The following is a 16,553-nucleotide window of genomic DNA, read 5'->3' as shown; positions in this document are numbered from 1 at the left end:
ATTTGCAGAAAAGAACAAGATACACCTTCAGCGATTTTAGATCACCAGACAAACATAAACTGCACAAATTCCAACCTTTTTGGTGGTTTGTTAACAATAACTGCTTTATAGATCAGTAATAAATCACAGTTCTAGATTATTTAGAATATTTTTGACTCAGTGATACAACATTCAATTATTAACACCTCATTTAAAATTTATATTAATGGTTTCTTCTTCTTCTTTTGCATGCTCCCTTTAGGGGTCACCGCGATGGATCATCTGCCTCATTCTCACACTATCCCTAAATCCTCCTCTGTCACATCAGCCATCTGCATGTCCTCTGTCACCACAGCCATGAACCTTCTCTGTGATCTTCCTCTTTTTCCTCCAGCCTCGCAGCTCCATTTTTAAAATATATCTATTATCCCTCCTCTGCAAGTCCTCTCATCCTTGTCTCTCTGACTTTGTCTCCAAACCTACCATCAGCTATCATCTTGTAAACCTTCCCTTTCACTCATGCTGCTTTTGTCACAAATCACCCCTGACACTCGTCTCCACCCAGTCCACCCTGCCTGCACTCTCTTCTTCACTGTCCGTTGCTTTGGATTTTCGACTCAGTGTAGTTAAACTCATCCACCTTCATTACCTCTGCTCCTTGCAGCTTCACTATTATTAATTAAAATCGTTCATAAATATTATGTCAGTGGAAATCAACAGCCCTCTCAAGGGTAAGAGGAAAGAGAACAGACAAAGAAGATCATGGAGAGACAAGGACAAAACACAATGGCAGAGAGAAGAAAAAAGTTAATGCCATGCTGGAGTGGTATGTAAATGCAGCTGTAGCATAAAGCCATAAGAGGAGAAGAAATGCTCATTGCATCTTAGCAAGTCCCCCAGCAATATTGCATCATAATCAAGACATGGTTCGGGGTCACCTGATCTAGCCCTACCTATAAGCTTAAAAGAAAAAAGGAGAGTTTTAAGCCAAGAGTAAAGAGGGTATCTGTCTCCTCAAACTGGGAGCTGAGTCCACAGGGGAGATTGCTAGCTGAAGGTTTTGCCTGTTATTCTCCTTTTAGAAACTATATACATCAAAATATCACCAAAAATTAAGCGAAAAAAAAAAACATCAGTCAAAGGAATCTTCAGAACCAACTCATCCATTAGGTACCTTTATTAAATAAATAATAGCAAAAGCTTTGTTTATCTTGCATCTTTAAAACACACAAAGAGACAGCAGTTTAAATGTGAAATCAGGACGTACGATGCTAAACATGTAAGATAAGGTTATAATAGAAGGGTGAGACGCGTGCACGCGCACATTATTACATTACTAAGCAGGATGACACTAATTAAAAGGATGTGCCCGAGGGCCGCGTGTGGTAAAAAGTGTTGGGGAGCGATAAAGGAGAGGCTTTTGTAACTAACATAGCAACAGTGCTGCATGACCACCGGTGCTCCGTGTCCGTGACAGCTGGGTCCATTGAACTGACAGCCCGGCTTCGGCTCTCCATTGGTGGAAGAAGTCATCCATCCCGGGAACGGGCCCGCCCCTTGTCCCCGACGCGGCACGTGAAAAAAGCCTTTGAAGTCGCGAGGGCGGTGCCGAGCAAATTATGCCATGTGGTGCTCGAGAGCGGGGTTTTCATTGGACGGCGGTGAAATGGTCGCCGCCCATTTTTGAAGGATACCCTCTCTGATTGGCTCAATCGGCCACCCCAGATTCGCCGTGCGCGCGTTCACAGTTTTCCTATTCTCCCTCGCGAGTTACGTCAGCAGCGTGAACGTCTTTCCGTGACGCCGGAGCAATCCCTCGAACAATTTGCGGAAACGGCGTACCTACCATGCGCAGCGACAAAGACTGCGAGCCTGAAACCTATGGGGAAGGAATAAAAAAAAAGAAATTTCGTATCGTCGCACTCTGTGCTTAAAGACCAGTATTTTCTGAGGAGCTCGCCGGCCTGGGGTCTCGGTAAAGACACCGAAATTTAACCGAGGCAAGGCTGGATTTAGAGTCGGCGTACGGCTAGTGAATTCGCTGAAGAAGACTGTAGCAGCTGGCAGATTTTCCGTTGGACCGTCTGTAGGCTAGGGTAGCGAGGGAGCCGCCATGGCAGTCGGATCATTGAGCCTCCACATCGGGATATGAAGTGGAACTGCATGTGTCCCGAATCGTTAAGAAAACGCCGCATTTGTCACCGATCCGCACCGGATCAGCATCTGAACTAACCCTTCTTCATCTCCGTGAAATCGATTCCGCACCCCGAAAGAAATTACCGCTGGTTTTTAACCGTGGGGCCACAGGGAGAGGCCAGATTCATGACTATTTTAGTCGGATACGTGTCTTCAAAGGCCCGCTGAAAGAAATCCTGGAGCACAAGGAGGAAACGATGCTCTGATAGACCGTCGGTGGAAAAGAAAAGGGTCATTTAGTGGCGATACGAAGTAGTGTGAAGGATTCCTGGGATAAGGGGATCTCTTTCTGGCTGACCTCCCCGTGAATTACAGTGATATTAATTTACTGTCATCCCCCCCCCTCCTTTTTGGATTTTTTTTATTATTTTTTATTTTTGATGAGAAGGTTCGGCGAATCGATCAGCTCCGCCGTTTAAGCAAGTCACAGTCGAGAGAATCAAGGGGATCGTCGGATCATGTCGGGTCGGCCCAGGACCACATCTTTCGCCGAGAGCTGCAAGCCAGTGCCGCAGCCTTCAGCTTTCGGCAGCATGAAAGTCAGCAGTAAGTACACCCGTGTAATTCTAGAGTGGCAGACTTTTCCTGCACGCACCAGGCCCACCGTGGGCTGCATATGCTCGCTTAAGTGTCCTCTCACTAACTAGACTGGAAATGTGTCAAGTTAGCATACGGTTAGCTCCGGGAAGCTTATCTCTGTCATATATGTGTGTCACAGAGCGAGACAGTGGATGGTGCTGAGCGGCACACACTGCTGCTCGCCCCGATGTTGGCACACAGCGTTACGCGCTCTGTCGCGCCGCCCCGGGGCCGGTCAGCCGGAGCGGGGTTAGCAGGCCGCGCCGGGAAGGGCCGGGCCATAGGAAGGTAGTGTTGGCACAGGCCCAGGTCAAAACCAAGCCTCCTTCTTCCACCGCAGATCCGGCCTGATTATTGTCCATTTGAATGTAGATTAGATCGCGTAGAGATATTGCCACACAGCACCAATCACATGCGTAATGGAGTTAAAGCGATAGGTCCGGTCTATTACGCAACTGTCAGAACGGAAGGTGCGCCCGTAGTTGAGTCGGGCAAAACTGACGCGATCCTACGGGGGGTGGTTTATTAGCCCTGTTTCCACTACTTCCACGGGCCGTGTCGCGACGACCGGAGGGAGTGTGACATCAAGTATCCTGTTCATGAAGCCACGGTGGCACGGTGCCGGAGACCGCTTATAGACTGGCTGCAGAGAGGAAGCCATGCGACTGACTAGGCCTGTCAGCTGAGCAAGTGGCGGGGTGGGGGGCTGGCAATGTGGGTGCTAGACGCCTCTCTTTCGTCTAGTCTATCCATCACCACGGCGATCTCAAGGCAAGGCGCACTCGCTCCCATGCTGAAGATACTACTGCTGTGTTGGTTATATTTAATGGCCCAGTTAGAGCTCAGTCAGTTTAAATAACATCAAATTAACACTTTACATATCTAAAAGTCTTTTCATTGAAATTAATTTATAAGTATAGCATCTTTATTATTAATGAGTATCGACTGTCATAGATGGACACTTGCACAGTTCCTAGTTACACCCCTGTCTTATCTGACACACAGATGGGTGGGGTGGAGTGGAGTGGAGTGGGGTGTGAGGGCACGTACCTGTTAAGGAATGCTGATGGAGCCTTAAGGCTGTGATGTGAGCATGATGTATGTCAGGCGGGTGAGGCCTGAGCTCAGGCTCATGTCTGGGCCTTGGTGCTGGAAACCGATTAGTGCACTGTGACACACACACACACACACACACACACACACACACACTCTCCAAACCCAAGCCTAATTCTTGTCTCGCCCCAGGTGCATGTATGGGTCAGGTCTGCTAAATGTGAGAATTAATTTTTTCAGACAAAAGTTTTGGAGACTCATCTGGTGACTCAGTACTTTTTTATCAACTAAAATAATAAGCTGAACCTCTAGTTGCTCAATTAAATAGGTGTTTGATAATCTGATGTCTAACAGCAGGTGGTGTTCATCTCCATGGAGGAAAGTAGAGTGGCTGATTGCTCAGATGTCCCCTGTTGTAAAATTTTTCAGTATTTTGTCTAGTGTCAGTTATATCGTTATCGCAAATTTTCAAATGTATGACGTGATAAATAGTTTTGGTCATATCGCCCTGCTCTAGTTCCCAATCTTTAACGATCAAGGATGACAGCAAATCTAAATCACTGAGTTTTATTTTTTCTTGTAACAAGCAGCTACATATAATTTAACTTTCTTTTTAGTTATAGTTTTAATCTAAGGTAGGCTCTGTCACACAGAGGTATGTGGTACGCAGTTTCAGCTGTATAAAAACTGTACTTTGGACTGTGTCACTTAGCTGGAATCTACCTAGACTTGTTTTTTCATCCGGTCCAGGATGTCATCCACTATTATCCTTTCCTCCACCATCCTATAACACACACACACTTGGATAGATATATGCACTCAAATGTGTGTGTAATAACTTGGCTGATGGTCCTAAACAGCTGTAGCCACTGCGTATGATCCTGGAGAGAATGCTCTTACCCCTCCTACACAGGCAGACGGAAACACACATGCATATACATACATACAGTACATTCACACACCCACTCGAGCACCCTCAGGTTTTGTTTTTTGGGGGGTGAGGCAGCTGGCCAGGAACAATGAGCAGCTTGTTTAGCATCTCAAAGCAGCAGCTCTCTCTTCCTCTTTTCTCCTTTTTCCTGTCTGTCCCCCTCTCACGTTTTACAAGTGATGACGAGAACAAAATGAACTAATTATACTCTTTGATTCCAAACGAAACAGCAGGGCTTACAGACGAGACGAGGACCACCGGAATCGCTCAGGGTTTAGAAGAAAGATGAGATCTATTTTTTTTTTTTTTTTTGTGAGTGAGAGAAAGAGAGAGCGAGAAAGCTAAATAAGATGAGTGTAGTAGTGCAGCAATGGCTCTGCAGGCTGCACGCTACCCTGACATCTACAATCCATGCACCAATATTATGTCTCCATCTCAGTGATTCTTGGCCAAGTTTGCTTTGCATTAGCTGTAACACTCGTTCCAGTAATGCAGTAAATTATCGTGTCAGCTTTACAACGGGGGGGATTCTGCAAAATTGTTTGTACCTGTGTCTGCATTACAGGAGCTGAGGACTGCGAAGCAGCAGATGCGCGTCTGTCATGAAAGACACGTGAATGCAGCATCAGTGGGGAAAAAAATAAAGAGAAATCTATTAATATTAATAAAAAAATGAAGCATAGCAAGGGAAAAATGACAGTGAAATATATACGGTATATACCGGAACTGAGCCAGAATGCCAAAATTTTGTATCTTAATTGCTTTCAACTTGCTTCTAGGCAGCCACTACACTTTAAAGCAATGTAGACTGAAAAAGAGGAGGCTGGAGAGGTGTAGAAGAAAATGCAAGAGCTGTCACTGCCACTTCCTGTTACCTGTGTGAATGCAAACAAAAAAGGTATTGAAAAGTAGTAGCGACTCCTTAGAACTGTTTGATCCAATGCGTGGATGCTTCTGCTTGCCAGGTTCAGGCATGACGAGGCCTAAATGTTCTCCTGACTCGGCAGCGTAAAATATGGCACACATATCTTGAGCTAGGTTTAAAATCTAAGCTTAGTGATAAGCCCGTCAGGTTTTAGTTACCCTAAAGGTTATAAAAATATCTCTGCGTGCACTCTTCAGGGCTTGCACCTATGTTTAGTTGGGTGTTGATGCTTGGACCTAAGGTTTCCCAGCAGAACACTGCCTTGTAACGAGTCGTCCACAAATCCCCTGTCAGTAGTTCCCTTGCGTAGCTGATTGGTGTGTGAGCAAGTTATTGTGTGCAATTCTTTGCCAAAATTCAGAAAGCGATGGGCACATGGGCTGTTTGGCAGGCTTTGCATTCTTTGACATTCACTTGTAGTGATGCAACATGAATGGTGTGAAAATTATTATTCGCACTGCAGTAAATACATGACTAATTTTATGACTGCAGCTTGATTACTGCTGCATATTTATACCCCTGTAGTACTTGGAAAGAGTGTGGCTGATCATGCTGTGGGAGTCGAGTGTAAAACTACAAAGAAAATTTCTTTGTTTAGACTTCCGTGTCAGACAAAATACTAATGCATTAACTTTAGAAGGGGTAAAACTGCTATTGCATTAATAAAAAGAAGCATCTTGTCCAGAACTTGGACCATGGAATAGTGAGCGTGGAGGATTTGTCTTTAGAATTATGCCATGTTATTCTGTTCATCATCAGTGCCAAGGCACTGCTGTATATTAATAGCTAATAACTTATTGAATTATCGTGTACATGCCACAATGTGAGTGTGGTCATTTTGTGGCTATTTTGTGGCTAATCTTCTGTTTTGAGGAGGGACTGACAGATAATTTCAGTGGCAATATAATCTTCTTTTTTTAGGGGTAAAATTCTGTTGGGCTGTGATTAAAAGAGAGTTTAACGAAACAATAAAGATGTGATTAATATTTGCCAGCCACAGGAAGACTTGAGAGTCAGAACTCAAAGTTCCTTTACTGACTGTGACTGTGGGGAGACGTCCACACAGGGAGCAATTTGTTGTCACGAGGCGTTTAGAGGCCGTAGAAAGTCAGTGACACTCAACGTGACTACGGGCAAAAAAGATCCCACTGGTGACGCGTTGAAGCGACTGCCAGTGAGAGGACAGGATACAGGTGGTTGACATGACCTGGTGGGAAATGCCTTAAAGGGTAACCTCGGCAACTGGAACCTAGAATATCTTCTGTCGACCAACTGTCAGCATCAGACCAGTGATCGCTTCCCTGTGCGGATGCAACCTAACCTGAAAGGGACACGTCCTTCCCTCTCATTGGTAGCTGCTTCATTTTCTCATCTGGGGTTGATGAAAGTTTAACTCAGGATCCGCCCACCTTGCATTGCTAGCAGTTATTTTGCTCCACATCACCTGAAGTTGCTGAATATTGTTGACTATTTATGGTCTCTTGTTGCCAAGATGCTGCTGGTTGCTTCCTTTGTGGATGCCCCTTAAAAGTACTTCATTGCCCTCCACCAGAGAAAAATAAATGACAAAAAGACAGAATAAAAGTTTTGCTTTTAGGCAACACTTTACAAACTTAATCACGTTACTTATCCCATAATAAGCTTCAAATAACTGCAAGTCCTTATTTAATATTCATGTCAGGAAAATTAAGATGATCCACAAGTCTGTAAGTTAAAAAGTTGTTTTTTCCCCTTGACTTGATTTGATTTAGATGAACACAGATGAATTTATGACATTTGCTCAGGTAGTTTTTCAGCAGCTTTGATAGAAATACAGGGTTACACGTTTTTAACAGCAGCAGCCGCACACGTGTCCTGTGACTGCTCAGCAGCAGTGTTGTTGTGCGCACGCGTTAGCCATATTCAGCCGTGGCCTGAACTAGTCTGCTGACCTGAATCGAATATTGATGCCGCTGGTTAAACGTCGCATTGCAACAACCATCTCTGCTCTGTCACTTTGTAGATATGTAATACAGCATACGTACATGGAGTGATGCACTGCGATTTATGTATTAACTAGTGTACTTGTCGCAGGCTGACTGATAAGTTAACAATTCCCGCGCATGCTTGAAGATGTTTGTTGTTGCACTGATTTCTCTGTTATTGGTGCAAAATTCATGTTTGGTTATATTTAAAGAACTCTTTACATGTAATAGAAGTTTTTACCAGATGCTTTTGTTTGTTGGGGATAGTTTATTATAGGGATGGACAGATTATTGGTTAAACCAATATTGGCCTTTTTTACTGTAGAAATATTGGTAGAAATGATTGTTTATCAATGCCTGGATCCATTTTTTTGTCTCCCCAATGTTTTTTTAGTTTTCTAAAAATTAAATGACAAAGTGATTAAGAACTAAACTGCAGTTAAAGCTTTTAGGATTTTTTTTAATTTATTGTAGTAAAGATTTGCTTGTTTTCCTGGTTTATTGTTTACTTATTAGAATAAATAGGTGCCCTTTGCTTTATAGGAAGTTACATTTCTTCTCACATGTGAACTGAAGGTAATTCCTAATTGTGTGCAATTGTAATCGTTTCTCTAGTCTGTGTGAAAAGTCCTGCTTCATGCGTGTCCAGTTAGTCACTCAAATGACATTTGATCGCTTGGTCATTCCTTCCTTACGGCAGTGTGGGTTCCCAGTATGTGTTTGAGAGCAGGCACAGACTTTTCTCACGGTTTGAGGAAGTGCAGAGGCGTCATAGAAATGGCCCTGTTGGAATATATGTAGGCAGAGTCATATTCCTCTCTCTGTCCACAGTCCTGGAAAGTCTATTTCTGTTGGTACAGAATCCATCTTTAGTTTCCCTTTCTAGACTTGGTCCTGGAGAGAGAAGCTGTCTCTTTTTCCTTTTTTTTGGTTTCTCAGACCCCTCCACTGTTTTCTCCCATTCCTTCCCTATTCTTTGATTGTAATTGCATCTTTGGTAATGGAGCCTCTCGCTGGCCACACAGCAGCAGAATAAGGCTTGCAAACGCACATTAATAATTTTATGTCTGGATTGAGCCCGTGTGTGCGCCGGCGTCCGTGGGGGGACTATTTGCATCGAAATCAATGGTGGTGTTGGAAAATAAAATCAGCAAACCAGTGAAAGTAAGAAATAGGACTGGTTAACCTCCACACCCTCGGTTATAGTTTGAGGTCAAATGTTGATTTGTGGATTAGCAGTGCGGGGTTAATCAGTCCGAGGAAATTGTTGATTCAAAACACACATGCAAACAACCCATGACCTGGTACTTTACTAGAAATCAGCATGACATGCACACCCACTCAATATGGGTGGACGCAGCGGCCTTCCAGAGTCCATCCAACCAGTTGTGTTTGCTGCCTACCGCTGTGAGAAATTCAAAGAAGAATGCATTTGATATTTTTGACTTGTTTAGGCTCCTCCTCTGAAGTCTGGGTTAAGTTCAGACCTGCCCAGTCATCCTTTTTACTGCCAGCTAATGTAGAGTTTCCTCAATTTTACAGCTCTTTCCACTTGTGCTTTTTTTTTTTTGTCTGTCTGAGGCTAAAGCTGATAGGCATGACAGTAACACGGTTCAAATGTTCATCAGTAATACACGGTCCTTGCCTGCGTTGTATGACTTGTGAATCGAGGACCAATTTGACGCTTTGATGACCAAAGACAGCCTGCAGCAGAATTCAGAAACGGTGTCAGAGAACGAGTTCTCACAGTGTGACCCACATTTAAAAGCCAGTCCATCACACATGAATCAATACACCAGTCAACTGTCGTTCTGAATAAAGTTCAGTTTGAAGATTTTTTTTAAAAATTCTTTTATTTTTTAAATGCTTGGAAGCACTGCTGCAGTGGTCACACAGTGGTCTGGTTTTCTGTGAAATATCTTTGGATTTTCAGACAGGGAGCTCTGAGACTCACCTGAAACTCTCAGGATCATGAGCATTTTTACTCTTCTTTCATGTATTTCAGACAAAATGATTAGGAAAGAATATAATAAATGGGAAAATCAATGTTTTGATCTAATCTACACGGATCTGAACACTTGTGTGTTGCTTGTGTCTTTGTCTGTATCTGCAGGGGACAAAGATGGCAGCAAGGTAACGACAGTTGTGGCCACCCCAGGCCAAGGCCCCGACCGGCCACAGGAAGTCAGCTACACGGACACCAAGGTCATCGGCAATGGCTCTTTTGGCGTCGTCTACCAAGCTAAACTCTGCGACTCTGGAGAGCTGGTGGCCATCAAGAAGGTCCTGCAAGACAAGAGGTTTAAGGTAAAACTTGTTATGACTGAGAACAGCTGCAGGCGTAATTGACGAGTGTGCATATAAACACAAACTCAATGTTTACCCTCCAAATCACCCTTTTTTTTCTTTTCTTTCTTTTTTTTTTTTTAAAACAAAAAATCCATGCTATCAGAGTCGAGATGTGTGGCATTAATGAATGTTCCGGGGTAACCGTGAAAGAGACATGAATGGAGAGATCTTTCACACGAACGGGGAGATCAGAGAAGCTGTGAAACAAAAGAAAACAAAAGAAGAGCGGGAAAGTTTGTCATTCAACACATTCCTACTTTAAAGCGTGTCTTTTCTTCTTCTTGCAGAGAATGTGCGTGTTTGTGTAGTAGTGGAGCGGAGGTCTTTTCTCACACCGACAAACTCAAACACATAAATACTCCGTCATCCGTCAGCTTGCAAATGTCATGTTTCTTTCCAAGTAGAGCTCTGCTGGAAATCTCCTCCTGTGCTTTGAATAGATTTGGCTGATGGCTCGTTGTTCCTTCATTTGGGCAACATTGTCTTTGCTCCACTGGTTCATGGCCTCCGCTGAGTGTATATGGGTGGAAATAAGTGTCCCGAGGATCATGCGGATAGGATGTTTACATGAAACACACAAACTTGATAATAAGATGTATATAAGCAACATTAGCTGGGATTATTTTTGAGTGCTTAGGATAGCATATTTGGGTCTCTCTGACTGGTTAAGGGTTTGTCCTTGTTTCAGAAATCAGGATATGATGTTTATGTGGCAAAGACAAAATGGGATGCTTCAAAAACTCATGTTCATATAAACAAACTCATTGTCCCTGCCACTAGACCTCAGAAAGCAACGCTTGCAGAAGAGCTGTTTAGAGTTTCATCAAGTTTAAAGGCTTTAAAAAATGAGCTTCCACAGTATTTTAAGTGTGTGATCAGGCTGGGGGTAAACTGGGTAACAGCTCAAAGTGTTAATCTTGCAGTTGGTTATTTTATACATATGTATAATGTTTGTTAAATGGTTTAAATTCAAACCAGCGCTTCTTAACCTATTTCTGGGATGCTTCACTTAAAAAGCAGCCATAAACTCTAACACTGGGATCAAAGTTTTATTTATTAAAATACCAGGATACCATCAGTCAACTCGTGTTTGTTTCACTTTCACCAGAAAAATGATATCTGTTAACTTAGCTGGACTCCACATTTTTACCCAGGTCACCTACACTGGTTCTCTTCCTCACCGCTGAAGCCAGTGCAGTCTAATTAGGGATGTTATTGGATTTAGTGATACCAATACTATTATTGAGTCTGCTTAAAGGGCTTATTCTTTATCGATTCTCTTATTGATTGTTAATCAATTTTCTGAAAAATGGAGGCCCATTCTTGTTTTCAGCGGCCAGTATAGCAACAAAATATAAAAATAGCTTATGTTAGACTCAGGTACTCAACATGCTAAAGGAAGTTATTAAGCTTGCAGGTGTGTGATTATGGTGTACTGGACAGTTTAGTAGTGGTTCTTAACTGGAACTTGGTTCTTGAAATGTAAATCTATAGTAGTCACATGTTTCAGTTTCTTTAGGCTCCAGTCACACAGAATAGAAATCGGTCGGCAACCAAATGCAAACTTCAATTCAATTTCATTTTATTTATATCGTGCCAAATCACAACAACAGTGGCCTCAAGGCACTTTATTTTGTAAGGTAGACCCTACAATAATACATACAGAGAAAAACGCAACAATTATATGACCCCCTATGAGCAAGCACTTTGACAGTGGCAGTGGGAAGGAAAAACTCTTTTAACAGGAAGAAACAGCCAGCAGAACCAGGCTCAGGGAGGGGCGGCCATCTACCGTGATCGGTTGGGGTAAGAGAAGGAAAACAGGATAAAAGACATACTGTGGAAGAAAGCCAGAGATTAATAACAAGTATGATTCAGTGCAGAGAGGTCTATTAACACATAGTGAGTGAGAAAGGTGACTGAAGAAGAACTACTCAATGCATCATGGGAATCCCCCAGCAGTCTACACCTATTGCAGCATAACTAAAGGAAGAATCAAGGTCACCTGGTCCAGCCCTAACTATATGCTTTAGCAAAAAGGAAAGTTTTAAGCCTAATCTTAAAAGTAGAGATAGTGTCTGTCTCCCGAATCCAAACTGCAAGCTGGTTCCACAGAAGAGGGGCCTGAAAACTGAAGGCTCTCCCTCCCATTCTACTTTTAAATACAGTGCGAGAGCAAAGTGCTCTAATAGGGTGATATGGTACTATAAGGTCATTAAAATAAGATGGGGCCTAATTATTTAAGACCTTGTATGTGAGGAGCAGGGTTTTGAATTCAATTCTGGATTTAGCAGGGAGCCAGTGAAGGGAAGCCAATATGGGAGAAATATGCTCTCTCTTTCTAGCCTTTTTTTGATTAACTGAAACCACTGTAAGCTACGGGAAATGCTGGTGAGTGGTTGCTACCTCCTTGGAATTGTCTTGGTTACAATAAGACAGCTTGTAGTTTGCAAGGGAGACGCAAACGTGTCCACAAACAGTGCCGCTGTGCACAGACTGGTGGTGAAACAGTGAAAAGTACAATACAAATGGAAACAAAGACGCTTAGCCTTGAAAGTAGAAGCTACACCTTTATGAAACATGTCAGCAGTAAAGCTTAATTTAGGCTTCTGCAGGAAATTTACGTCTTAACTTACATAGTAACTCCTTTTATCTCCACACTGCAACCTTTCACACCACTCGAGTGGTTGTGGTCGTCGACCCAACGTGTAGTTACGTTTCTCAGGAGGTGCCTGTCTGGCGTAGAGTTGAAATAGGATTCCGGTTATTGCGTACGTTACAATGTAGATCTGACGCAGGAGTATAATTTACATGTTAGGCTTAAACTTGAACTTTGTGTTTGTGTCAATGCAAACTAAGGGTGACCATGGCTGCCTGCTAGCCACGCAAGGAGGATTTTTTTTGTTTTGTTTTTTGGTGCAGCGCTGTCTTCGCAATCGACAACCCCTAGCGACAGCCAGCAACCTCCAACAACTTGTCAGCCAGGTAGGGAATACACATTTTTCCCGGCAACTGAAGGTTACCAGGGGCTCACCAGCCGACCTCTAGAGTTGCTGCCATTCCAACCACAACTGAAAGTCACACCTTAAAAAAAACGAGTGCACTATTGTCGTGTGAGATTGTCATACACACAGACACTCAATACAGTAACAACTACCAGCTGAGTTGGGGTTGGTTTGACTGGGCTCTTCCAGCCTAAGCACAGCAATTACTTTGCAGCTCTGAATGGACTCACACTTAATTTCTAACCTCACAGGCAAAAATAAGAAGTTTTTGCAATGATTAAAGGAGATACATTTCAACTGTAAAATTACTGCAAAAAACAATTTATACCTTACATCTCTGACCTTGTGATGCTGTAAAGTTTGTGTACGTTCTACCCATAAGCTTTTATTTCACTGTGTGACAAGAGATGCTTTAATTGTAGACATTTGACTAGAGGAAAGGGGGGAAAAAAGCACAGACGTTACTAAAAATAGCAGGGGCTATGTCGTCAGACTATGGTTCCAGTAAACAATGGCTGCAAACCAGGAGAAGCAGTTCACATTTACATGCATTTAAAGTAAAACTGAAAATACAAAATGAAATCTGGCATGAAGAAAAGAGGAAAAAAACGAACTAAAACTGTATTGACAATGATAAATGGGTAGGTTATGTGTCATACTACATACATGCCCCTGTTATAAATAAATAAATGAGTAGTATGTCTAATGGGAATTAAGTCTGTTAATATTTGATTTAAGCTTGGAAGGCAGAGCTATTCCCTTCTCGCTCATCATTTTATGTCCGTTATTCCCAGGAGGAGAACGCTCACTGTTGTCTTGTAGACTCCCATCCCGCTGCTCTTTTTCTTTTTACCCATAACTGTGAGAACTGCTCACAAAGTTCAGTCAAATCTATTTGCCTGTAGCGTTTTCACCCAACTGGTTCAGCTAAATGCTTGAGCTACTCAAAACCCTGGGTTTAACCTGTTGGAGATTCAGCACAGTTTTTCTTTTCCTCGGGATGTGCTAGTCCTTTGCTCTGTGAAGCCAGACAAGATGAATGATGTCACTTAATGGTGTAGGGGGTCGGACATCTGCCACCAAATTCGCGGTGCTCGTTGCGGACGCTCACACTGTCTTTTTGTGGCTCTGCGTGCCGGCCCCGGTGAAGTCACATCCTGCTCTTCCTGTTAGCCTGTGGTTAGCATGACGTGCTAGCAGGCCGCCTCCTCTTTTAAACAGCTCAGTGAAGCTCACGCTGGTTTGATTGTTCAGTTTCCTCTTTAGAGAAGACCCTCTGCCTCAGCTGGCTGTCGCTCTTTCCGCCTCGTCTTTCTCGCTGCTTTATCTGCACGTCCTCCTCATGAACAGCTTGTTAGGAAAAATGAAGCAAATGAGGGCTAAGACTCTTCACATGACTGTCAAGCATGCAGCGCGCACACACACACACACACACACACACACACACACACACAAACACCTGCGTTCTATTTTCTTCTCCCCCACTTCAAAAGCCTTTTGTCCACACTTCTGCTTTTTTCCTGTCTGATTTAGTGCTCATCTGTGAAGTGAGCGTGGGTTGAGTAAACCATGCCAGTCAACATGTGTGAATGTTTTATTTTCTCTCACTGGCGCGCACACACACACACACACACACACACACACACACAACCAATTCAAGTCAAACAGGGTAATCATGTGAATAGGCTTCTGGTTTAACTGTGAGGCTGCTTTGGTGGGCTCACAGTGTTCTTGTTGTCCATTATGGGATGGGTCCTTCTCCCATCCCAACTGAGGGATCACATATCAGTCTATCGGAAAATGGATGCTCGCATTAGACCTCGCTGTCACACAGACCGAGAGCACGCCTGATGGCAGATACTTGTAAATATTATTAACGAATAAAGAAAAATAACAAATCCTGTAAATACTCTGTAGCTGAAACCTGATCAATTTAACCCCGTAGGTTTTTTTTAAATTCATAAGTGTGTGTTTGACAGTTTTGAGTAATACACTTAGAGAAACCCCTTTGTTCTTTTATTTTGGATGATTTACAGTTTGAGTGGGCTTGAGAGGGACCGCAGGTCTATTTTAATTGCATTTAACTTATACATAAACAACATTTCTTCTCATTATTTATATTTAAACCACATCAGATTGATCATTTTTTCATTTGTTTGATTGTACAAGTGCATTACAGTATTTATAATCAACTTATGTTCTCCCACAATGACAGCTCCGTATAATTCCCAAACACAATCCAAAATCTACATTGGTGCTGTAGGAAGCCATTTAAAACGACAAAACCAAGAACTGGTTGACTCATCTGGAAGTATGAGATGGGAATAACTATAGTAGGACAGGGCTCGTGTTTGCGAAGGTTGTATTGTTCTGTGGCTTTGGCGTTCTTAATCTTTTTGGGATGCGGTTTGGTTTTGGCAGCATCAGCTGCGCGAGGCTCTCAGGTGTAGTCCTTGCAGCCGCCGCAAATCAAGTCATTTTTCTCTTTCCTCTCGGTCTCTGCTGTCTGTGCCGCTCACACTCTGGGGGATGATAGGTCAGCAGGATGGACTGCAGTATAACTGGAGCTGGGTTGGGCTTTACTCGACAGCCTTCCCACTCCTCCTCCATATGCTACTGTCTCTCTCTCTGTCTCTCACACAGAGACACACCCTCGGACACTCCAGCACAAAAAAGACGAGGGCGTTGCCTGCGGCCGGTCTTTGACCCCGTGTGCAGTGATGTCACTCGGTGATGTGGGGGGTTGTGTGTGTGTGTGTGTGTGTGTGTGTGTGTGTGTGTGTGTTTGGTTGTCGTGGCTGCGTAAAGGGTAAAAAAGCAGGGGGAAGACTGTGGGGATGATTTGCATCAGCTTAAGTGAATTAGACTGGGGGGTTGTCTGCAGGAGGCTATTGAGCTACCAGATGCTCTGTTGTGCTGCTGTTGTTTAGGTGGAGAGGACCTAACCCTGCTAACATGGGTTTAAAGCCTTTTAAAGACAAGGACAGCTGCAAGCATCATCCCGACCCACGTAAGGGACTTTTCATGAGTCACAGCTTCAGACAGACAGTTCAAACCACGCAGTGTTTTGTCAACCACGTTTATCCATATTTCTTTTTACGAAAACCACTGATTTACAGGCAAAACTATGAGCTTAAAATCTTTTGGTTTGAGGAATTGGCATTTTTTTGTGTGTTGTTGCATATAATGAACAAACTTACCCATTCTGCTATCTTACACTGAGCTGCAAAACCAGTTGATGCCAGTCTGGAGGCTTTTAGAGGCTTTTGTAATGATCGTCTTGACTTGGACTTAAGAAGTTAAACAGTTATCAAAGCCACTGTTAAATAATACTATAAATTTTAGTTAATCATTAGATCATTAGATTAGTCAAAGAGGAAGATTAAATCTCTAGCTGCTGTGTTATATACTAAATAGTAGCACTTATGTTAAGCCTCCTTATTACAGAAGAGCAAAGAGAAGAACCTTCAATAAGTAGTTGTGTATTCCTACATAATGTGTTTTTACTCACAATGATACTAGACAATTTGTGGATGGATAAGTTGCTTAAAAGCACAACAGTCTCTTAACTT

General features: G+C 43.0%; 1 protein-coding gene across 4 annotated transcripts in view; it reads left to right on the top strand.

Annotated features, from left to right (window-relative positions):
* The first annotated feature begins 1,811 nt into the window (after window positions 1–1,811).
* gsk3ba (glycogen synthase kinase 3 beta, genome duplicate a) overlaps window positions 1,812–16,553 on the top strand; it is a 35,397-nt gene continuing 20,655 nt past the window's right edge. For all 4 annotated transcript variants that reach the window (XM_086266146.1, XM_086266145.1, XM_086266147.1 and 1 more), the window contains exons 1-2: window positions 1,812–2,721; window positions 9,741–9,934. In XM_086266146.1, coding sequence (XP_086122272.1) covers window positions 2,634–2,721; window positions 9,741–9,934 — 282 coding nt within the window. In that variant the 5' untranslated portion in view covers window positions 1,812–2,633. The remainder of the gene's footprint in view (window positions 2,722–9,740; window positions 9,935–16,553) is intronic.

This window comes from Aulonocara sp. 'chitande type north' Nkhata Bay, linkage group LG16 (genome assembly GCF_057382095.1).
Source record: "Aulonocara sp. 'chitande type north' Nkhata Bay isolate Kocher_YH1m ecotype deep benthic linkage group LG16, A_spYH_male_GT1.1, whole genome shotgun sequence".
Lineage (NCBI taxonomy): Eukaryota > Metazoa > Chordata > Actinopteri > Cichliformes > Cichlidae > Aulonocara > Aulonocara sp. 'chitande type north' Nkhata Bay.
The sequence above is the reverse complement of the archived record's forward strand: the minus strand, read 5'-3'. Positions and strand labels throughout refer to the sequence as shown.